The 24,232-nt window shown below is 45.4% G+C and overlaps 1 protein-coding gene across 1 annotated transcript; it reads left to right on the top strand.

Moving 5' to 3' along the window:
- Positions 1-1,513: 1,513 nt before the first annotated feature.
- On the top strand, positions 1,514-23,215 carry LOC149347229 (uncharacterized; the record flags this gene model as incomplete). The annotated part of the gene is made up of 6 exons (XM_089541527.1): positions 1,514-1,865; positions 2,698-2,733; positions 12,298-12,455; positions 14,845-14,892; positions 17,708-17,743; positions 21,663-23,215. Coding segments are annotated over 6 exons (807 nt in total), but the record flags the coding sequence as incomplete, so codon positions are not given.
- Positions 23,216-24,232: the final 1,017 nt, after the last annotated feature.

Consider the following 24,232-nt stretch of genomic DNA (forward strand, 5'->3'; position numbering starts at 1 on the left):
AGTTCTTGAAAGTTCCGTCTGAGCTATCACCCTGCAAGAGCCGCCGCGGTGGCTCAGTGGCTATGGTGCTCGGCTGCTGGCCGAAAGACGCGGGTTCGATCCCGGCCGCGGCGGCTGAATTTCTTTTGAGGAGAAATTCGAGGCCCGTGTACTGTGCGATGTCAGTGCACGTTAAAGAATCCCAGGTGGTCGAAATTTCCGGAGCCCTCCACTACGGCGTCTCTCATAGCCTTAGTCGCTTTGGGACGTTCAACCCCATAAACCATATCACCCTGCAAGAGTCGCCTGGGAGTAAAAAATATTTATTTGTTTTTGTTCCTTCAGAAGTACGGCTACACATGGTAAAAAAAGGTCTTTAGCAGGAGTGGGTGTCATTTAAAGCAAATTAAAAGGATATAAGCTTACAAGAGAACAACATAAAAAAGTTGCGATAACATAATGGCAACAAACAAGAGACTTGATGAAAACAACGGTTAAAAAAGCCGCTTTTCGAAGTTTAGGGCTGACTTAACAGCTGTTTGTTAATATAGCGGGATTTATTCCTTCAAAATAATCCACGGAATGCTACCGTTTTTACACTACTGAAAAATAGGACGAACGTAAATGCCGCCATTTATGATTAACTGTTGTTCTTTTCTTTCTTTTTATATCTCTTGTTGCAGCAGGCGTGAACTGCCCGCGCACGGTTGTAATCAAAAAGAGTGTAGTATAGAAAACAATGAGTGACGCATTTAAACTCCGTATTGTCCAAGCATCAAGAAGACGGCATGAATGTACTTTACCTCAAAGGTTTCACTCCATAAAATGGACAGCTAAACCCTCCGTCTTCTACGTTTCGCCTTAGCTCTCTCTAGTTTCGGTCTCAAACCGTTACTTGCTGGTGTAACTTTCTTACAGAATGCTTTCATGTTTAAAGAGAGAATTTTTAGTGCACTAAGTTGAAAAACTCATCGTGATTTATTTTAGGCAACATAAAATTCCACTAATATTATTCTCAAAATAGTGGCAAGAACGATTAGCTAATTAGCGTTGGTAGGGTTTACCAGACAATCATTTTGCAGTGTTTCCATTGTATAGTCTGCATTCTATCCAGAAAAATATTTAGGGCAGGCTTACTTTACCCTGTCACATCTCTAACAGGGAAGACAAAACATCACACGAAGATAATATATCAGCATTTAATAATGCACAAGCGATTTTACTAATTTCCAGTGCTTGGAAAAAAGCAGCGTTCATGTGCTGGCGTTCTTCGTATTGGCCTTATAAACACCGAAGGAGCGGTCTGAAAGGTTGATTTTGCTGTTTGTCGTTTATAACCAGAAACCGCATCTTAAACTATGATAGAGAATCAAAATGGTAATAATTTTTACTTGTGCTCAATGAACTTCAGTAGTTCCTAAGATACTTTCAGAATCTGCCTTTCGGCCAGATTTGCAAGGCACAAATGTCGGCTTCCAGGGATGCAGGGCGCGTGCGTAAAGACCACTTAGCGTAAAACGTCCAAAAATCTCTGTGCGGTAACACTTCAGCGGCAGTAGGAATTTTGAAATCTCTTTCATTTATTTTATGCTCCTGCGTCTTTCTCCGCAGTTTCATTGTCCTCCGAGATTCAGAAAGCATTATAACTTCGACGGGTGCAGAACTCACCGCTCTTCGTGTCGCCATTGAATACATCAGTCAGCAGCGCCCTCAGCGGTGGTCTATTTTCACCGACTCGAAAGCTGCCCTCCAAGGCTTACAAGCTGCTCTTCGCCGTGGAGCCCATGAACAACTGGTCGCAGAAATTCGACAGCTACATCACTCTGCCATCAACAAAGGACATGACATTATCTACCAATGGCTACCGGGGCACAGCGGCATAGCAGGTAATCACCGCGCGGATGAGGTCGCGCGAACTGCTCACGACGACGGCGATTTTGTGTCGATCCCCATTTCAAGATCGGATGCAGCGAGCAGGCTTCGCGCACTTGCGCGGGACCTCACGCTTGCCGCGTGGAATTCGGGCCAATTTTGCAATTCCCGTTTACAATCCTTGGACCCTGATCTGAAGCTCCGGCTACCATCAGGCCTACCACGACGAGAAGAAACGTTGCTGTGTCGCCTCTAGCTTGGCGTAGCGTTCACCAACCACTACTCATTCTTAATCGGTATGGCTGATAGTCCGGCATGTTCCATCTGCGGGCATGACGAGACCATAACCCACATTCTTTGTGACTGCCCTGCCTACACCACCGAAAGGCAGTCTCTCAGCCGCGCGCTGGAGCGCCTAGATACACGCCCTTTAACTGAAATGAAGATTCTCGGCCACTGGCCGCGGCGGTCGTCGGCGGAGAAGGCCTGCAAGGCACTGCTCCGCTTCTTGAGAACTTCTGGCCTGCACGATAGGCTGTGACTTTAACGAACACTGACTTTTTAAAGTGACTTCAATTTTCCGTTACTCTCCTTTCTCTTTCTTTTTTTTATCCCCTCACCCCCTTCCCCCCGTGTAGGGTAGCAAACCGATTATTATTTCGGTTAACCTCCCTGCCTTTCCTCTTCTATATCCGCCTCCTCCTCCTTGCAGCTGTATGCATTCTTATAATCAGTGGACCACGACTGATGGAATCCTTGAAGTTCTTATCTTTTAAAAAGTCTTAGAAAACCTAAGCTGTTATGTCTGTTCGCCATAACCTTTCTATTTACTTACCCTTGTTGCAGGACGGCATCGTGGCAGCTTTAACAGACTTCAACCGGGTAAGACAAAGTGTTAAGCTGAAAAATCTCTCAAGCTTCCCATCAAGCTTCGTGATAATTAGGTAGTTGCTGGAAAAGGTGGAGGCCGCTATGAGTTTTTTGTCAAGCATGGCGCTGGACAACTTTACTTAAGTCCAGTGCTGTTCGTGTGCTCAAAAATCCCAATAGTTTAATCAGGTTTACCTAGAGGTTACTGTGGCTCATGATGACAACTGTCCTAGCCAACTAACGTGTATTATTCAGCCCACGTTTTCAAAAACTCTGCGGTCAGCGTTCAGCGTACCGTATATGCAGGAAGTGTCAACGTTCCGTGAGAAGGCATTTCCAATAACAACACAACGCCGGCAACGCAGTGTCATTGTAAAAGACCATCCGACCTCCTATTTTCATTTAAGCGGCAACAAGGGAAGTCTCAAAAGTCGTGCTGACATAAAAGGTTTGGTTTGGTTTATGGGGTTTAACTTCCCAAAGCGACTAAGGCTATGAGAGACGCCGTAGTGGAGGGCTCCGGAAATTTCGACCACCTGAGGTTCTTTAACGTGCACTGACATCGCACAGTACACGGGCCTCTAGAATTTCTCCTCCAAAGAAATTCTAGCCGCCGCGGCCGGGATCGAACCCGCGTCTTTTGGGTCAGCAGCCGAGCACCATAACCGCTGAGCCACCGCGGCGGCTGCTGACATAAAAGGCATTGCGTATCGAAAAGCTCAGCTTTAATGATGAGCCCACACTGTTTCAGTTTGGTGCCAACCACAATGTAGACCTTAGATCTTCTCTGGATGTCCCGGCAGCTTATTTTAATTGGATAGCAACACAGTGATCACCTTACGAAAACCCAGCCGATGTCCGATTCAGGAAATTTCCCGAATGGTCGAGAGGAGACATGACAACTTTTCACTTCATCACAACCTGCCCATCGGAGTTTGCGCAACCTATCAACAATCAAAATCAGAAAAAAATTATATATGTAAATGTCGGCGCCGACACAGCTTTGCGGATGCATCCTACTGCTTCTAGCTGACAGGATATGGCGGTTGATGGAGAGATAAACACAATTACCTCATCTGGGTCTACTCAGATGAAGAAAAATATATTTATTCTGATAACGACCTTTTTAGGCCACGGCACAACAAACTCTTTAGTACTTCTCTACTGATTTGTATAGAGCTATCTATATAGAATCTGTAAACTTGATGCATTTACAGGGAAAGTTGTTCCACGATATCTCAAACTGAACCAAGAATAGGCATTTTCAATAATTCATCTTAGTTCATTAGAACTGAGAAACTGTAATATATTCAAATTCTTGTCGAGGCAGACGCAATAAGGTAATTGTTAATGAGCTTGTCTATCTAACTGGCCATTTTTGTAGAGCATTTAATGAAGGGCACATCAAATAATCCGTGTATTCTCTTTTATACCTAAGCAACCACTTTGTTAAACTTCATTAGAACTGCGCTGTGTTGGCCTACTTACAGTTCTCTAAATCTAAGATAATTAAAAGGGGTATAGAAAAATTGTCATTTTGTGTGTGCACCCCTCCGGGGAATATTCTGCTTTCAATGAAGCCGAGGAGATTATTTCATATTCATTGAAGAAATCTCAGGAACTGGCCCTTTATTTTAAGAAACATTGATAGAGAGAAAACGGATATCCTCCTCATGTTGTCCACAGTAGCCATGCCCTCGCACAACTCAAAGTTAGCAATGAAAAAGGCTAGAGTTGTTTATCACGTGCTCTTGAAATATGGCAGGTGTTACGTCGGTCAACCGGCACACTGCATAAATCATATGTTAAGGGAACATCAAACATTTTTATGTTTGATGCCAAAGCATTGACTCGGGTGTAAATCGTGTGTGCCCCATTTTAATGACACAACCACTATGACAACACAAAGGGATAAACGGACAAGAGAAATTACCGTGGCTTTTCACACCGCAAAGAAAGGGCTCAAATGTGCTAATGAGACTTGCATTATTTTATACGAGAAAGAACTTGACTACCTTGCCATCTCACATAAGTACATTTTTTCACCTTAGCGCTCGATTTGATTTTGCTTTTATTGTTCTCTTCTTGCAGTTCTTGCTTTTCTTTTTGTTGGCAGATTGCTGAGATGGTATAGAAGGGCGCTTTCTTCATAAAATAATTTACTTGGTAAAGGCGCTTGTGTAGCCATCTTTCAACGTTTTGTTGTGATCGGCTGGTTCACGCTTACCGGCTGAAATTATTAGCGCACAATTCGCCCAACTCGCCATCTTGCTGCAATGCACTGATGCTTCAGATTTTGAAAATCCACTTTGCTGGCAGCAACAAAAAAAAAAGAGTAAAGTGTGAGTTTTGCGCTCATTGGCAGGACGGTAACCAACGATGACTTAGCCTAAGATGGCCCAGCGGTCTTTGCTGTCATTATTACAAAAAGCACGCACTGCATTGTGTCCATCCAAGACGACAAGTCGTCACCTCGTTCGAGTACTTCGATGAATTCACGCTATTAGAGCTAGCAATTCAAGAAGACATTTTTTTTATAGCAGTGCTTGCTTGAAGGAATCGCCACTTTGGACCTCGGGAGCCAATTTTACCTGCTTTACAATTACTTGTTGTATGTCATAGGAAATGATGCAGGTAAGTGCATCGGAGACAACTTTTTCTTCTTTTTGCTTTTGTGTGTCTTTTGTACGTGAACGAAAGAACGATTTATGAAGGCCAACGATGGCACGGTTGCCGCAAACTCAAACTAACTCGAGAACGATGACAGTCTCTCTGTCTACGCAACACAAGCTCCTACTGATTTGGGCGAAACGGCTGTTGCTACCAAGTCCCACTTAATGTATGGTTTTAGTTCAGTACAGAATACATATGAACCACAATTGATGGACGGCTGTTATAAGTTGCGGCAAAGAATGTAACATACGTGACGTGGGTAAATTAGCCTCGGATTTTAGAGCGACTGAAAATGAATATTTCCGTTGCTCTCTTTAATATAAACTGAATTCCATAGAAAAAGGTACTGATGTTATGAACCTACCGGCAAAAATGTTTCATAAACATTAGCTTTAAGAATATTTACGGTTTTGCAGCTGTTGTACTTTATGGATTTCCTGTTTCCCTTTGTACCTGCTTCTTTGCGTGTTCGCTCTCAAGTCGCTGTAATTTGCTGTTTTTATCGAGCTAGAGTTCTGCAGTCTTCAGTTACTTGTATATTACATGCAAGCTAAGAATGAAGTTGTATAACGCAAGATTTATTTATTATTTTGTGCATACCGCTTTCATACCTGCACATATGGCGATGGAAACTAGTGATGTAAAACAATCAATTGCACATCACATCTAGTTACGGATAGTAAAAAAAAATTAACTGCCGATATCACAATCGATGGTATAAAATCACGCATTGTACACTGCATAATAACTGCTGGGAAAACATGGCGGCGCTTTCACCAGGGTCCTGATCACGTGGTATGCGCGTGGTGGTGTCGATAATACGGCTGTCCATTCTCACAGTCCACGCGTCATCGAGGACTTCAGATGGACCCTTCGTGTGGTTGCTTGATGAAATATTCTGAGTATTGCGAAGGTGTTGATTGCGCTGGAAACAGCGTCCGGCGCTGCGTGTAAGGTACCGAGCCTGTCGGAAAGGAACCGTTGGGCGCGCCTACTTTTGAGTTTAAGTCAGATGGAGTTGTTATTTCAGCGGTTATATTTACCGAATGTCATGCTGTTGGTAGATTAAGTGCGGTTTACAAAACGTGGAAGCTGTCGGTTGTGCCCGGTAAGACTGTGCACAATGCTCAGCATCAGGACGCAGACGATGTAGATAATGACAGCCCTGAAGCAAAACCTGTAATGCAGAGCTGAAACCTGGCCAGCACCTGGACTGGCACCAAAGGCAAATAACAGCACAGCTGTATAATTCTATGTCCTTATGAGCATGGAATTATAGGTTGGATTGTTCTACTATATTCCTGCGATAGACTTCTTCTTACTCAATTGTTTCATAGTTATTTCACGCACAAAAGAACACCTCCACTGCCGTACAAGCTGCGTGAAGACCAATGCTAGAATGCCAATGAATCCCTAGGTAAAACGTTTGCCATAATGTTCAGTTTGCGTCTTTTGCTGAAACGTTTCCACATCATAGGGATTGCTGTGGACGGTTTAAATAAGCATTTGCGGCACACCTGAACATTGAACTCTCAGGGGTTTGGTGAAAACACTCCACACCCCGCGATATCTGACACCTGTGCACAGCGTTCCTGTTCTGTAACAACCGTGAAGAATTTTTCCCTCTTGACGGAGGTTATAACTTCTGCACTTCTTATCAAGCGTGGCTCCTGCCTTCGCCATGAAGTAAGGATAGGAAAATTTGGATTGAGCTCTCTCTACAGAGCACGGTGTCTATTTTACTGCACTTTTGAAAAATTCTTTATGAGAACACTGCGTCACTGAAGTGCTGTTCCCTGAAGCTCCGAAGGACTAAACGGCGCACTGTAGGAAGGCTACTTGCGAAATTCTTAAGCGGTGCCTTGATTTTGAGGCAGCGGTAGGATTCACCTTTTCTGAGCACTGTCCGGAAACCGCAGCGAATAAAGTGATCTGAAAACTTCAGAACTTATTCTTCGGAATGACAGCAAGCAGAAGAAAACTTACCCCTCAAGCATAATTCGAGCCAGTGGCGGCACCAATAGAGTAGCCCCATTTTCCGATCCCGCTGATCACTCAGCTTTTCCAGCGCCCTCTCGCGTGGTCCTGTTCTAAATAGTAGCCTGACGGGCTACTTTTCGTAGATCGTCGTCTTCCTCATCTTTCATCCTATATAGTTGAAGATAGCTTTTCTTGGTAATGAACAGAAGTCAATAGGGACGAAACATTCGTAACTCTTTCATCACACCAATAGTTCGGCAGCACAAAGGTGCGCCTGGCTGCTCGGCGTGTTGTCCTTTGCGCGGTACCTTCACTTTGTTGCTGTTGCAGCTGGCGCCATCTATGAACTCTTCTTTCAACTATTCGCGCCTAGAGAGCGCGTTATATCATGCAAACCGTTTTTCGCTTGAGTTTACACACTGAAAGTTGGCACTTGTGTTAGAAACATACCCTAAAAAAACGAATATTAACAGTACCCTATGTTCCATGCCAAAACTGCACGCGGGGAACATACTCCGGTGGTAGGGAGAAAGGGTGTCCTTCGGCTCTGTAACAACCGCTCCATTACGAGAAAGAGCTGCCGCTGTGTGGGTATGTCTGCGCTTGCAGCGTGGCTATCAGATTAAGCTAGCCTAATGAAGATGTGCAAAGGCTCGACATTGTTGCCAATGGCAGCTTCGTGTTGCCGCACAAAATGTTGGGAGGGTAGCCTATTTAGCCAAGGACATCGCTAAGGCCGATGAGGAGTGGGTTGGTACCTGCGTCCAGTGCCCAAGGGTCTATAAGCTCTATCAGCTGTCCACTTTCCGTGGCCCATTTTGTGTCCAATCTGTCCTTTGTTAGTGGTCACTCAGATATATCCGCGGCTTTCAGCGTCTAGGGCAGGTGACCCGGTCATTGAGTGGTTGGCGATCAAACCTCACTACTGGATGTATCACGTAGCCAATATCCTGCTGTTGACAAACTGCTGTGATGCACCTCACCATTGTCTGCACATTGCATCCAGTTTCAGCCAATGATAAGCTCAGATCGCCAGCCACCCAATGGCTGAGGCGCTAGCCACAGACGCTGAGTGACCATTTGCAGAGGACCCAATGGACGCGAAATCGACAAGGGAAATAGGACAGCTTATATATTACGGTCCCAGGTGGCGTTGAGATTGTTCTACTAGTAGAATTACTGTATATGCTACCAAGGTAGCAGAGTTGCGCGTAGATCAGCCATCTTGCCTGTCAAGCAACCGAACCTATGCGGCGAAGCCGCACTCTGTGTCTGCAGGCGACATGCCTATAGAGCATCATCGATCGACCGCGGCGCTTTTCCGGGGTTTGTAAACCACTTTTTTGCTTGGTCGCAAACAAAGAGCATCGAAACAGCCGACTGCGTGACCGAGACAAAAAATATAGTCAAGAAAAAGCGCTGCTCTTTCTAGCGCGCGCCGTGACCTGTGCCAGCAGGCGATTCCCACAGTCGTCTTCCCCGAACTATTTACCTGATAACTTAAGGGCAGACTCAGTATTCTAAATACGCCGTACAAATGCAGCATTCATTCATCTTTGCGGCAACATTTAATCCCCGGACCTGCATTAAAACACCTGCTTATCGTCCCCTTTATTGAATCCGAAACTCCTGCAAAATGTTACGAGCCAGAACTAAATGAGGACGGTACAAAATCCAGAATACAGTCTACTCGAAACTGGATGAACGTTAGCATCTGAAGTAAACAATCAGATGGCTGAACATGTTTTCCCTCGCTTAAAAATTGTTTGCCATTCAGGTTTTATGCCAACAGGCATAAATATGCAACGCAGAGCTCTATTTTAGCGTTTAAACAGCGTACACGAAAAAGCGCAGAGCCGCAAGTCCAGCCTGTTTTCAGTAAGGAAACCTCAAAGCAACTTTTAGCAAAAAAAAAAAAACCAACAACAACGCGAGAGCTTCGCACTTGAACAGCAGCGAACGTAAACAGCGGGTGGATAGTTTATACGCTTGAACTTGGCCGGCTGTCAATCCAGTTCGCTGCAGTGGCGGCGTCGGGAATTACAAAAAGTGTCCCGAGCGTCGCCTTCTCCGCAGTACACGATTGCTTGGACACCACGTGATGGCGCTCTACCAATGGAGTCGCGAGTGGCGTTTTGACAGCAGACGCGCAACTCTGCTGCCTTTGGTAGCATTTGCAGTAACTCTATCTACTAGGATCCTCAAAACTGCTGCCGTCAGCCGCTTGGCTCGCTAGAAATCCGAGACCGCATTCTGAATCATTAGAGGCACTTGCTTGCCTGACAACATACTTCTCCTAGCTTTCTCTCGACTTAGCCCAGTTAGCTGACGCACGCCACGCGCGGCTTCGACCATAGAGTTTTCAATATCACCTAGAGGGAAATCTGGCGCCACTGAATAAGCGAGTTTCTTAAAGAGCATTTATTCAACTGCAATGATGCCGCGAAGACGCAGTTTCCTGGTTGGCTTGGCTAATGAGGGGCCGAAAACGTAGATTTTCCTCTAAATTGGAAGTTGTGCCGCCGCGGTCTGCTCTGTGGGCAGGTTAGGTAATTTCAACACTGCTTTTTTTCACTTCTTAAACACATTTAGTGTACGTCAAACTGTGGTGCTAGGCTGGAATGGAAACTTTCACAGCATTTATTCGAGGTTTCCCTCGAGAAGAGTTGTATTTTTATGACTGAATCCCCGTTTTATGTCCAGGAATAGTCAAGCTAAGCAAGAAACCTTGTATTCCCGGCATTGCTGCGCCTATCCATGGTGAATGAAGTGTAGTGCCGCCCGTCTTCCCTCTAAATTTAGAAGCTCTATGGCTCCTAGAGAGCGAAGGTGCTGATGCCATAAAGAGCAAGCAGGTGGCGTGGAAGAGCACCACGGTTGCGCTAAACACTCCTTGCTCCTCTCGCTAAGCTTCTTGATACGGCGTTGCGATTGGCTCGGGAAACTTGACCGGTGGCTGTCTATATATTAACGCGTCAATCAGCGAAAGCAGCGATGTTCGCGCGGCCCCTCGTGAAAAGCAGAAGCACCTGAAGGCCACGCAGGAAAAGTGCCGACAGTAGCGGAGAAAGCCGAGCACGCTGTCAAGTTATGGAAAGAAGCCAATGGGCGTGGCCGCGCAATCCATTAAATCCGCCATAGGCACTATGCGCGCCGCCTATCTCCAAGAACACAAGCGGGTGAAAACAGGGCCAAGTTTAGTCGTCAAAGACCCTGTAATATACCGCTGTGCGGCTACCACCATCTATGAGCCGCAAAGAGTGCGCCTCACGTTTCCAGAGGTGCATTTCTTCCTGACATCTACGACGACGTCACATACAAATCGCTGTCGTAGACTATGCGACAAAAGCGGAACGAATGCCGGCAGCTTTGACATTCGGCTTAGCCCGTTTTCTTCATAGCACAACTGATATCTCCTTTCGTTGAATTTAGGGCGTTGCTTTCTTCAGTGACGTGACTTTCCTGGCCTGGTACAACTGCACCTATGTCATAACACACATCCTAGTGAGTTTAAAGCAAGTCTGCATAAGTGTAAAGTGCTGCAAGCTGTCCTGCCTTCACTAAGATTCAATGCTATCACATGTGTTGCTACTTCGGCACTGATTTAACCATTTAACACACCTTTTTTTTATTCTAGAAATGAATTATTTTTTCACCTAATAAATATATTGAGGCCTTAACCGGGAATGCTTGTTAGTTTTCGGCCTCAAAATACTAGCGATTGATTTCTTTGTTGGGAATTGCAAAATTCCGCCAGAAGTGTCATAATTCATGAAAATAGTGGCAACGAAATGCCGCGACTAATAACGTAAGTGCCCGAAGAATCGTGAAAGTCATTTGTATACCGAAGGCTTTATGTTGGAAAGAAAAATTTTATGTTAGTACTTGTGGCAAAGTATGCCTGCACAAAAATGGCGACCGCCCCTCCAAGGTGGCTCAGTGGTTACGGCGCTCGGCTGCTGACCGTAATGACGCGGGTCTATCTGGGCCGTGGTGGCCGAATTTCGATGAAGGCGAAATTCCAGAGGCCCATGTACTGTGAGATGTCAGTGCACGCTAAAGACCCGCAGGTGGTCAAAATTTCTGGAGCCATTCACTTCGGCTTCCCTTCTAGCCTCAGTTGGTTTGGGACGTTAAACCCCAATAAAGCAAAGCAAGCAAAAATGGGGAGCGAAGTACTACTCCGCTCGCTCTTTTGCGAAATTTTATTTACCCCGCTCGTAATGTATAGCAAGGAAAACTCTTCATTTGGGAGCTGGATGATGTGAAATTCTCCTTAAACAAAGAAATCACTGCAAGGTACCACCCGCTTTCATAAAAAGCTGCGAGTTCGCTTCGTACAGAGTTATACTCATAGTTTGTTAAAACGGCGCCTGCGCATTTCCTCTACTAGGAGTGAAATAAGAATCGCGCTAGCACCATCACCACAGATAGCAAGAAATCTAGGAGTTTTTATTCTGGATAAAAATTATTTTATTTTCATCAACATAGCCCTCTTCCGCTAGTGAACCGTATTTACACTATAGATTACTTCCACTTCTAGAACGTGAAGCGTGCTTGCATACCACTGTTTAAAGTAGGATTTAGAGCACATCCTCCCCTCTTGTGCCTTGTCCGGCTCGAAAACATTTACTCCGCCAGGATGCATCCGCAGCGCTTACATCTAAATAAAAAACTGCACCTGTATGCACATTTACCCATATGCATAAATATGTACACGCTTCTATACTCAAATATAATGTTTTCTGTACTTTGAACGAAATAACAGACTTTCTGTCCAAAACTGGTATCGATTAGGATAATCGAGCGCGGCTTCAAGAAGCCTTAATTCAGAGTCGAGCAGTACTTTCTTCTTATCAGAAGAAGTTGCAACTATGAGTATGAATGCATATCTTTCAATGCGTGACACTTCCATTTTTCTAGACTTTGCACTCCCAGCGATAAAGGACCTCTGCGAGAGCTTGAATGCCGCAACAGGTGGCCTCATTACCATATCATGCGACGTATTCAAGTTGAACAAGAAGGCTGTTGGCGGCAAGCCCATCTTCGCCAGCATTGCAACGACCACCCCACTTGCCAAAGTGAGGCGTTGTCTTCTGCCTTTTGAAGCGTGCGCTAACAGAGTGCAAAGCAGAGATTATCTCTCTGATGTATTCATGGTGATACACAGCTCAAAAAGACGAGGAACAAGAGTAAGAAAGACACAGACTCTGGTTCCTCGTCTTTTTGCGCTGTGTGTCACTATGAATCTTTACCAACTAGCCCAGTTGATTTCAAACAATGCCGTACGCCAAAAAAGGACGAAACAGGAAGGAAACATACAACAGGAAAGAGGCGGAACATCCAACTTTAATAACAAGAAAGGTAACCAGGCGCTCTTTTATAGCCGCTGAGCTGCATGAGGGTGCGGTGAACATGAGAATAGCCAATAAAAAAAAAACTAAAAACAAATGCGGTGGTTCAATCGGTTTTATGATTGTTAAGATCTTAGCGTTGGTTCTTATCCTTATTCATAATCTTTCAACCTGTGCTGTCATTCACACTCGCAAGTGTTATCAACTCTGCTTTTTGTAATAGCGACCTCCCTATGACTTGTTGTGCTGTTATCACTCGCCCACCACCGCATTTGTTTTTATATTTTTTTTATTGGCTAGTCTCATGTTCACGCACCCTCATGCAGCTCAGCGGCTATAAAAGAGCGCCTGGTTACCTTTCCTGTTATTCATGTTGGAAGTTGCGCCTCTTTCCTGTTCTATGCTTCCTTCCTGTTTCGTCTTTTTTGGCGTACGACATTCTTTCAAAACGATGTACCAACTAACCCGTCAAAAAGTTCTACTACAGCCCAGTTGATCGTCTTTCTCTCTGATGTAAGAGATGAAAAATGGGTGAAAACAAGTAATAGACCCCATAAAGTCAAAACGCCAAGGAACTGGGTATAAAATAAGCGGGATTCTCTACTGCTCGCGGGCATCTTCTTCCTGGTGTCGTACGTTTCATTAGGCATTTTCCGGTGGTTTGCGCGTAAGCAGCCCTAAACCAAGCGCCTAGCGACTGCTGTTACAACTGCTAAAGAAATCGTAAGACACTGCTACATCAGGCGTTGCAGCCTCCCACAACGTGCGCACCGATGCTGTGAACATTAGGTGGCGACTCTAGCAACTTGCCCTCCGGTGCACTGAATGTTACGTGCGCAGTCCGGGGAAACGAGGAAATTCGTTTTCTTTTGCTGTTTTCCGCACAACTATACGCGGTTGCGTGGCTCACTATTGTTGCCAAGGGTTTGGCTATTTTTCCAAGAAAGAGCGTCACAAATTGAGGAAGGCAAAGAGAAGGGCTTCAAGGGAAAATGGGCACGTCCTTGTTTGTCTGATTGAAGTTGCGGCCAAAAAGTGTCGGGTCAATGATTGCTGCTCCCTGCGGCAGATACCAGGAGTTTACGCGAAGCCAGCTGGGTAAAAAGACGTTTTTCTGAGGCACAGTAATGCCAGTGATGGCGGATACCAGAAAAGCTGAAATCGTGATAACGAGTAAAGTGGTGAACTTAATTCCAAGAGTTCGATTTTTAACTTTTAAAGACAGGTGCCTGGTTGCTATTGGATATTTGTAGCCGGCCATTAGCAATAACTATTATGGTTTTTATAATTTGGAAAACGCGGTTAACCATGCCGCTGTGACTCAACAACTTGCGGCTATTTCTCGTGCAATCCGAAAAGCGCGCGCCTGCGGCGAAACCGGATCAATGTTGGCGCACATGCCCCGTGACCACCTGTGACCCATATCGGATGATAAACCTCGGATTTGGGCTAGCTATCAAGATTCGCGTCTTTTCTGCTATCCCTAAAAACTGGTATTACTACGACATACAAGATTCTATTACTCACCAAAACTATATCTCAAAAATAGTGATGGGCTTCACTTCATCCCCAGGCATACGAATAGATCTGCTCAGCTGGAGCACTTTCCCTTCTCGCCCAGGAAGATAAGACAATGTGAGGAGGGCACATCCGGTGTTAATCTTGCTTTTAATACTGTTCTGTGGTAGAAATTGCTTTTTGAAACATGGCCACTTGTCCACCTTCGCGATGGAGGACTTTGTTCATAGAAATTCCAGGCACGTCGTTGTGTGCCCAAGCAAGTTATAAGAGGGTGCATATAGAAGAATAATTCCGTCTCATGCATACGAAAATTGCGGCTTTAAATATTAGATATAGGCAATGGCTACTCTCACCCCAGCATCCTAAAGGAATGCCGCCGGTGGTAGAAAAGAAAACTAACAACTTTTGCTTCTAGTCATTATAAATATGACGCAAGCCTGACACATCTTGGTAGCCACTTGAGTAGGCTGTTTTCGGTTGTTTCAGATGCTTGCTTAAAAAAATATTGCACTTTCCATCATCTTTGTCTAATACTTTTGGGCTACTGCTCACGACACTCTAATTCAACATTTTTTATTCCATTTTCTTTTCAAAGTGCTTCGACAACTATTTTCTCACTTGCGACGAAAACAAGCCAGTGGATGTGAGTACCAGCTTATTTACAGTTAATCATGCATGTTGTACATTTTGACCTCAACAGAAAGAGAACGCTCATAGTTTGGACGTCTTCTTTGAGGTGGTTCTAATTAAAGAGCGTTGTGCTCATTATCGGCCATGCTTATGCAAGAAAGGTATATAATTCGCTAAAAGAAATCGGAGCTGGTCGGTTTCTCTGTGGTTTGTGCACATGACTTCTACTGTGAACGTATTACTCTGTGGCGGGCTAATATTCCTCCTCACCACTCTTCATGGTGAGGAGTTATCCTGAGGAGTAACCACAGAAGAAGCACCCGTGAGGGAACCCACAGCCACAGTTGACGTTGAACACTTGCGACTTAGATATAGATGAAGGTCATTTCTAGACGTTTCGTGGCAGATCTAGAGTTTCATGAAAAAATTGAAGCACTGCAGCTTCAGTTCTATGCTGGCTACACAGCCACCTTAGAAATTCGGCAATAACACTTCTATAAATTTCTACGGCAACACGTTTGATTTAGTGCTCTTTCCTTTAATATAAGTAGTGCCCGTTTACTCTTGTTAAATATTGCTCCCTTCGAACATAGCATACTGACCTGGATGTTTACAGAAGTCTTTTGTTTTTACAATTTCTTTTTGATGTAAAGAGCAAGAGCAAATCATGACAGTTAGCCGGAACCATTCAAACTCGCCATTCACTTATTCCCTTAACAGTGTCACACTATCCCGCACGTCTTCCTATAGATACCTTGGCGTTTATCTGACTTCTAATCTTTCTTGGACGGAACATATTCAATGCATAACTGCCAAAGCATCGCGCACGCTTGGCTACCTGGAAAGAAATCTTCATAGCGCACCTGTTTCTACCCGCAAGCTAGCATACTTAACATTTGTCCGTCCCCAACTAGAATATGCATCAGCCATCTGGTCACCACATCAGGCTTATTTAATTCATTCCCTCGAAGCAATTCAGAACCGTGCAGCGCGTTTTATTTTTCACGACTACAACCGTCATTCCAGCGTAACAAGCATCAATTTATCTTTATCGCTAACAAGTTTACAGACACATAGGGATATCGCACTTTGCTTACTACAGAAACTAATATACAGTCGTCACGCGTCCACACTGCCACTTACACGCCCAATGCGCACTTCACGTCGCCTACATAATAATCTTAGCTTCCAACGTCTATTCGGCCGTACACTCGCGTTTAATTCTTCTGCTTTGCCACGTGCTGTCAAGTGTTGGAATGGTCTTCCGGATTGCATTGCTACCATACGTGACCCATTAATCTTCAAAAACGAATTGACCACCTTCATGCATCCATGATATTGTACATAAATTGTGTTCGTATGTGTTGTCAAATCCATGCAGTGCCGCTATTTGTTTGCTGTTTTTTTCCTCTGTGTCAATATATTACGGTTTTTTTCAAGTACGGTGTAAAAATTATTTGCAGTCCAATGTATTTAATATTGTTTACTTTTGTTCTTTCCACTTTGTACCATCTTTTGTCTGCTAAATATTGTAACCCCTCCCCTCACACAATGTTCCAAGTGTGGAACCTGTGAGGTATTTGAATAAATAAATAAATAAATAAATAAATAAATAAATAAATAAATAAATAAATAAATAAATAAATAAATAAATAAATAGTTTGGAAAGTTGTTTTCTGTAGCAGCACTGCTGACTGGACTGAAATGTGAGTTCTGTACATTGATATCAAAACTTGCACAAGGGGTCAAGCCTCATCAGGGTTATAGCATTTCAGCCTTGCCCTTCTTTTAGACACCGTTTAATGTACAAATTAATTCAAAAAAATGTGCCGAGAAACCAAGAGGGAATTCTCACACTCGCCAACAAGAAACTTCCACAACCGAACGATATTAGGCATTTGCGAAAATGACCCGGTGAGGGACCAGTGAATAATAACACATTGAAACGTTAATCAGCACCGCAATTTCGGCGGGAATTACTTTCTCGCCGAGGAAAAGCGATTGTCTAAACAAACAATGCTGAACCCTACCGACAAGGAATGACGTACCACAATTTCAACTCTTTAGTACAGTTCGTGCCTGAGTTAGACGAAAGCAAACATATACAGTTTTTTGCTCCACTGTATTGTGCTGACGCGAGCACTACGGCATACAAAGCGCGCAGCTCGTGACACTTCTCTTTGAAGTTGTTTGCGGTTCTAAATAGCTCATGTGATGACTTGCTTGGTGAAGCACCGTCTGCGATAAAGACGAGGATGTTCTCTTAATATGTTTCCTTCTCTCTTCTTGTAGAAACGAACTTTGGCTCTCCAAAGAGCAGAAAATTGTATGCTCTTCGCGTAAAAATTGTTTTGTTGCTTCGTCCCTACCTTTCATACGCTATGAATTTAGCACCCGAAATAAGATAGAGAAGTTATGAAATAAGCCGCAGTGTATTAGAATTATGCAGCAGTTTTCTTGGGTGTTGGACTACAGTTAAATGCCTTTTGTCTGCGGCACCCATTATAGCTGAAGTACAGATTTCACTATATATAAAAATTATTTCATTATCATTTTGCCACCACGCTTGCGCGATCACTTAATGCCACTGTTCTCTTTATTCATCACAATACCACGGGCTGTTTGTTGCTTACCGGTTGCACCTACAAAAAGTCAACCAAACCGAAATTGTCCTTTTTTAGGGAGTCGTAAATAGTAGTGGACTGTTTTGGTCGCTTTGTTTCGGAGACTACTTAGAACCGAGTGCTAAGCGCGCCCGTGGCAATAATGAGCGGGTGCCAACTCTTGAAACCTGCGCGTACGAAAAGGACTATGTGTCGCTGTTTCAGGAGCCAGTCGTCCTTGGACTCTTAAAGGCTTTGGCGGTAAGTCCTTCAGGTGCTTCATGGGATCATTCTGAACGTATCTATTTAATCGTCAAAGTGGCACAGTTTATGCAACAAAGCAATAATGACACAGAAATCTACACAAAGCTTCCTGGGCTACACGAGAGATAAAATCTAGCCTTCACTTCTTCACATTCATCACTTCTCAACTCCTGCTTCGGAATCGCGAGCAGCGGGCTCGGCAAACGTTGTAGTACATGAGAGCCTCTTGCGCTAAAAAGAAGCTTGTGAGTATTCCTATCAACCAATAGTATGCATGCAGGGCACTTCTGGAAAGACATGGACTGTCGTATTCCAACCTACCGCATTGAGCGTGCGCTGTGAGACACTTGCGCGAAATGTCAGAGAACTTATTCCACGGCCAAATTGATATTCACCAGAAATATATCAACCGCCAGGTTTTGCTTTTTGTTTAATGCAATGCCAGTTGCAATGTGAGGTTTGCTAGTCACTACAAAACACAATATAACTTCGTTATGCGTTGAAAAGGAGCAGTCTGCTTTAAATTCGTGTCACCACGCCCTCATACTGCGGCCTCCTCCTTCGATGTGCCCAGCTCACCGCCTGATATCAGTGGCCACCTCTAGAGCGCTTAAGAAAGGACTTGAGACCAGAAGATGATTTAAGGACAGGGGACCGGTACAGGAGAGAACATAGAGTAGTGAACGTCCGGCCAGTTTCAGCTGCTGTGCCAACGGCAAATCCATTGAGTTCTGCGGCGAAGCATTCTCCTGAAACGTAGAGGAACGGCCCAAACTTGCCGCTGAATGGTTTGTTTTGCAAAGACTTACGTAGCTACGCTAACGGCCTTTTATTTCTGCTTTCCGGCTGTTAGCGATTTTTACTTAGGTCAGAGCGACACTGACGCCACAGTAGCCAACTTATTCTCGATTTCGTGCGTAATGCATCTTTCGGAGGGCGAAAGAGGACGTTTAAGGACGCTTGAGAGACCTTCCCAACATTATAATGGTCTCAAGAGTTTCATTAAACTTCTTAAAGAGTCTCTTGCCTTTCTATAGATATTTTATCTGCTCTATTCATAGTCTATAGCTCTAAGTCTAGTAAAAGTATATGACCACAAATCTACACAATGTCTATAGACTGCCTGTAGGACTGTATTGCCCATAGGCTGGTATATAGAATTTATGGTCGCAAAATTTCATGCGTTCATAGCCACTAAAGGTGCACCAGCATAAATTCGTGTGTTGTCTATATCCTGTCTATAGAATATGTATTGCTCTATTGACTAGGTCATAGAATTTATTTATAAAAAGTCTATAGCTTTTATAGACAACCTTCTATTGACGAAGTGTATAGTGTCCAACGAAAATTCTTTACGAATAGGCCTTAAGGTTTCGAGCCTTCTTTATGACGTGGAGGTGAAATGCTGTAATGGACACGAGACTACCCAAGCAGCATTGTCAATCAGCGCAATATTGCAAATGGATGGTTTCACTCTGGTGCTTTGTAGACCCAGCCTTTGCCAATAAGTTGCCAATATTGGGCCCATCAGCTAAGCTGCTTGGGTAAGCGTTTCTTAAGCTTGTGAGATAGCTCGCGCTGATCTTAAAGGCTGGGACACACTGAAAAAAGGCGCTCATAAGTTACCTAATATGGCGATGCAAAACAGCTGTAACTGTTGCAAAACAAATCGAGCGAAGGCCACTATTTTCATAATTACGAAATACATTCATAGCTTTCTTTTCATCACACTCAGCCAATGCGGGTGGACCCTGAACATTATAAGCTCGCTGCGTACGAATTTCATGTCGCGTATTGTGTTGGCATAGCAGTTGTGGAAAACGACATAAAATACACCAGAAACAACGCGCTCTGGACTATACGGAAGGTTTTGCTTAGCAGCGCCTCTAAGTGTGTTAGCTGTTAATATTTCAGGCACTGATCAGTATATTGTTTTGGTATGCCAGTGGCACAGCTAATGTGTGTCGTTTTAATGGGCCAGCTCTCCAAATGCTATGCCAGGAGAAAGTGTCCTTCGATTAAGGGCACCAAGGTACGATGAAATAGAAAGAACCGAAACAGAAATGAACAATGAAATAACCAGATTTGAACTCCAAGCCGTTGGTTTAGAAACCGAGCGCGCATGTCACTAGGTAAATACAGCACCTGTCGTCTGGGAGGAAAGTAACACCTCTATGTAGAGACGCCGCCGGTGATGATGGTGAAAACATATATTAGCAAGGGACAGGAGGGATGCTTGGATCAGCCCGTAAGGGACCAATCCTTGCATGCACTAGGTGGAGGTCCATCGTTTGGAACTCCAGTGGCGGTGGCTGCCGCCCGGGCACGCCCGACTAAGGCTTATTGGGCCTGTAAGTCGTGGCAGCCGAACTGGGTCGCCTCCCAGTCCTGCCGGGTTGGGCTGGGGAGGGGGGAAGTGGGAACGGGGCACGCGCGGCGGCGGAAAGGGCAGTAACGTGGGCAGAGCGGTGCCGCCGCTACTGCGCATGCGCGGGCCATGCTCCACGCGTAACGTCCCTGGCGCTTAAACGAAATCAAGTAGCAACACAGGAAATAAATCAAACGATCTAAGGTTTATGGTTTACGGGGGTTTAACGTCCCAAAGCTACCAAGGGTATGAGGGATGCCGCAGTGAAGGGTTCCAGAAATTTCGACAGGCTGGGGTTCTTCAACGTGCAATGACATCGCACAATCCACGGGTCTCTACAATTTAGCCTCCATCGAAAATTCCACCGCCGCGGCCGGGATCGAACATGCGTCTTTCGGCTAATCAGCAGAGCGCCGTAACCACTGCACCCCCACAGCGGCCCCCAAACGATGGAAAAAACTCTGTGTGGAGACCTTTCTAGTGGCCAGCAGCTGTGCTTGCGCATTACTGTCGGATGGAGACTTTGATCGCCTGCGAACATTTGTGTTTGATAATTGAGAACTGTGAGGCGGAACTTTCGAGACATGCGGCGCAGCGAGAAAGTGTTCAGAGCACCAGGAACGAAAGAGGGCTAAAACTTGTCTCGGTGTCCTCTCTGTTCGCAGAGAGCGTGGCCTAAACATCGTTTACAGCGACAGCTCTTCCCATCACCACCCTCTTGTGGCGAGTATCAGCTCGTGACCTCTGGCTCCGTAGTTTGATCTCTAAAGAGCCACACATGTTTTCATAGTCGCCTACTGCGCGCGCGCTGCAGAGAGGATGGTAGCGGCACCCTATACCCTAACATATATCCCAGTAGATGCGAGCGCCGCCGCGCAGAGGAAGTGGAGGAGGGTAGTTGCCGCGATGGGCATGCGCACGCTGCCGCGGAAAGCTCCGGCAGACGGGCGCTCCGTCACCGTTGCCCCGTTGTAGAGAACAGGAAAGGAGGCATCCCAGGGGTGGTGCGCACTCCCTCCATGCGCGGCGTCATACACCTTGGCAGAGTGGAGCGGGTAAGCGTCTGACAGCATCGCATGCGCAGGGTATGAAACTGGTCTCTGCATAGAACGCCGGTGGACTTTGATGCGTTCGACAGAACGCTGGTGGTGCTCGATGCAACGCCAGGTTGTCACTGCCAAAGCTCCCTGCCAGACATGATGCGGTGACGTCATAGAGTGGGAGAAGGAAGGTACGGAGCTCTTAAAAAATTCGAGCAGGCTTTTGCTGTGGGCGCCGCCGCGGAGAGGTGAGGAGGAGGGTAATGCAGCGATCACAAGAGAGTGGTCTTAAGCAGTACAACAAAATAATAACTAAAACCTCATTAAATAATAAAACATTGAAATCAGTGTTGTGCGATATAACCGGAGCTATCGTTGGTCATTCGGTTTAGCAGCCTTGAACCACTGTACTCTTTTTAAGAGAATGATTTAACCACGTTTTTCAACATTGATTGTACTTTGAGTTTAGTCAAATTAATGATGTGGTACGTCCTTCTATCTTTTCCAGTGCCTTATTGACTACGTCTTGAAAACGGCTCCCAGTGACGTCTACAAGCAGTTAGTCTGTGATCTTGTAACATTCTTCCTGAGGATTTTCGGCCCACTAGGCTTCATCGTTTTCCAGCCTACCCTTTGCGCATATTTAAAGGCCGTCAAAGTGACTTGTCCCACCATTAAGTGCTGAAAACGACACTCTTTTCTTCTGATTTATTTCCTAGTTACGCCAAATCGGGTGGCGCAGGCATCTAACAGGGCCAGAGGTGTCCGGAATAGGACAGTCTACCCAGTTTAAATCTGCTTTCATGATCATGTGTCGAGAATCCACCTTTATTTTCCCATATCCTCCTCCACCATAACCTCCGCTAGAATACGGTGATGAGTACATTCTTTGTGCACCTGAGAAAGAGTGTAGTGACTCAGCCACATGCACGCTGTCAGCTGACAAAGCTTTGTGAGTTACGTTCAACTGTCGCGTTGCCTCTAATGATATTCCTTTTCGCATGTTTGTCACTAAATATGTTTTCGTCAAATGTTTAGGGGAATCGCCCAAGGTGGAGTAGATTTGTAATAAGGGAGTAATTACTCATATGCGTCCACCCGAGCGCAGCCATACGGCTACAAAGGAAAGCTATACAGCTTTCTCAGAAACTTCGTAGTTAAAGAAAAATTCGCCCTGGTCCGGGGATCGAACCGAGGACCACCGCTACACCGGAGCAGTCGCTCTACCAATGGAGGATATATATACTGCCTGAGTTTTGTAAGAAAAAAGTATTGCGTACTCAGAACAAACTACGTTCATACATATATATACAAGTACAGTGTATCTTGTTTTGATGCCAGGCAGAAATGCTCGAAAAATGTACCGTCGAATCCATGCTACGGCAGCAACCGTTGTCATTAAACAAGGGTTTATGGACTCGTTTCGTTTAATCAGTAGTAAGCACTGATGCCGCAACAACGTTGACGTGGCACGTGCGTAAAGTCTGCTGAATGAGCACGGCTGTCCTGAGCCTCTCAGTGCGAGCATTTGTTTTCATTTTAATTTTATTATTCACGGCTAGTCACATGCTCCTGCTGAGGCCAGGGTGTCGTAGCAACGAAGACACGAGCATTGGCATGAGCACGCCCCTTTAATGCACGGGCTGGGACAACTAAATATACACAAAAAATTAGCTGAGGTATAGCTCTGGTTAAACCGGGCAAGTTGCGTAAGCAGCGTGGAGCCTGGTGGAGCGCGGCTGAAACGGTTGCTATGGCAACGGCGCTCCATTTGTTTGACCTCGCTGCGGCTAAAGGTCAACCGTGGCCACCGCCGGGAGCTACGCGACGGCTCGATACTTGGCGCAGTAATGCTTACGCAATAAAAACTTTCGCACAGGACAAAACAAACGCGGCAACAAGCGTGTGCGAGCGCAGAGAAGCTCGTGCGATGGAGACCACCAGCGCGTGCTCGAAGCCTGCAGAAAGTGCGTAAGAAAGAAAAACTGCGGATTCGAATAGGATAAACAGTCAATTCATCCTTCCACTTAAACGCTAAGCCTTAAATTTCTGCAACCTGACTTCTATGTCCCTTAGCGCACTGTGCAACCGACCAGGCATACCACGCACTGTGCGTGGTCTGCCTGGTCGGTTGATGCCGTCGGCCGTCGGAAAGTTAGGGTGCGTTGGAAGCGCAAAAGTAGTAGGCGTGAAAGTTGTCGGAGAAAGAGCTGCCCGAATAAAGGTCGCTGCCAGTGCTGAGGACTAGGGCTCGGTGCAAGAGATGTGAGAGAGGGACGAGTGAAAAACAGGAAGGTACTCTTCCCAGCCGTATGCCGTTGCTTCCAGCCCGGGTCTGAGCTCCAGCTCGAGCAGGAGCGCTGCCATCCTAGCGTTTATTGATCTCTTCAGCCCTCAGTGACGTCAGCGCAAGGGCTCTAATACCTAAGAGGTGCTCGTGTGCTGTGCGATGCCAGTGCATGTTAAATCCCCAAGCAGCAGAAATTATTCGAGAGCCCTCCAATACGACACCTCTTTTTTTTTCCCTTCGTGCTCTCATTCAAGTTTTTTCTGAGAGCACGGCTTTGGTGTCCAATGAGAATGAGGGAGGCACTGCACCCTTTCATTTTTTTCCCCTCAAAACCAGTTTCCTTATTATTCTATCGAGTGATTTAGTTATTTTTCATCTCATCGTGTTTCTTCGCGTCCTGTATACCCATTGGTATTTCGTCTCATCCGCCCATTTTTACGGTACACGGGCCTCTAGAATTTCGCCTCCATGGAAATTCGACCACCGTGGCCAGGATCGAAGCCGCGTCTTTAGGGTTAGCAGCCGAGCACCTCAGTGGTTAATGGTGCTCGGCTGCTGACCCTAAATACGCGGGTTTCATCCCGGCTGCGGCTGTCAAATTTCGCTGAAGGCGAATTGCTAGAGGCCCGTGTACTTTGGGATGTCAGTGCACGTTAAGGAACCCCAGGTGGTCCAAATTTCCCGTGCCCTTCACTAAGGCGTCTCTCATAGCCTGAAGAACTTTGGGACGTTAAACCCCATAAACCAAGCCAAACCAAACCGCCTAATTTTTTCTTTGAATTATACCA

The sequence above is a fragment of the Amblyomma mixtum genome, chromosome 4 (assembly GCF_055824585.1).
Source record: "Amblyomma mixtum isolate Tamu chromosome 4, ASM5582458v1, whole genome shotgun sequence".
Classification (NCBI taxonomy): Eukaryota; Metazoa; Arthropoda; class Arachnida; order Ixodida; family Ixodidae; genus Amblyomma; species Amblyomma mixtum.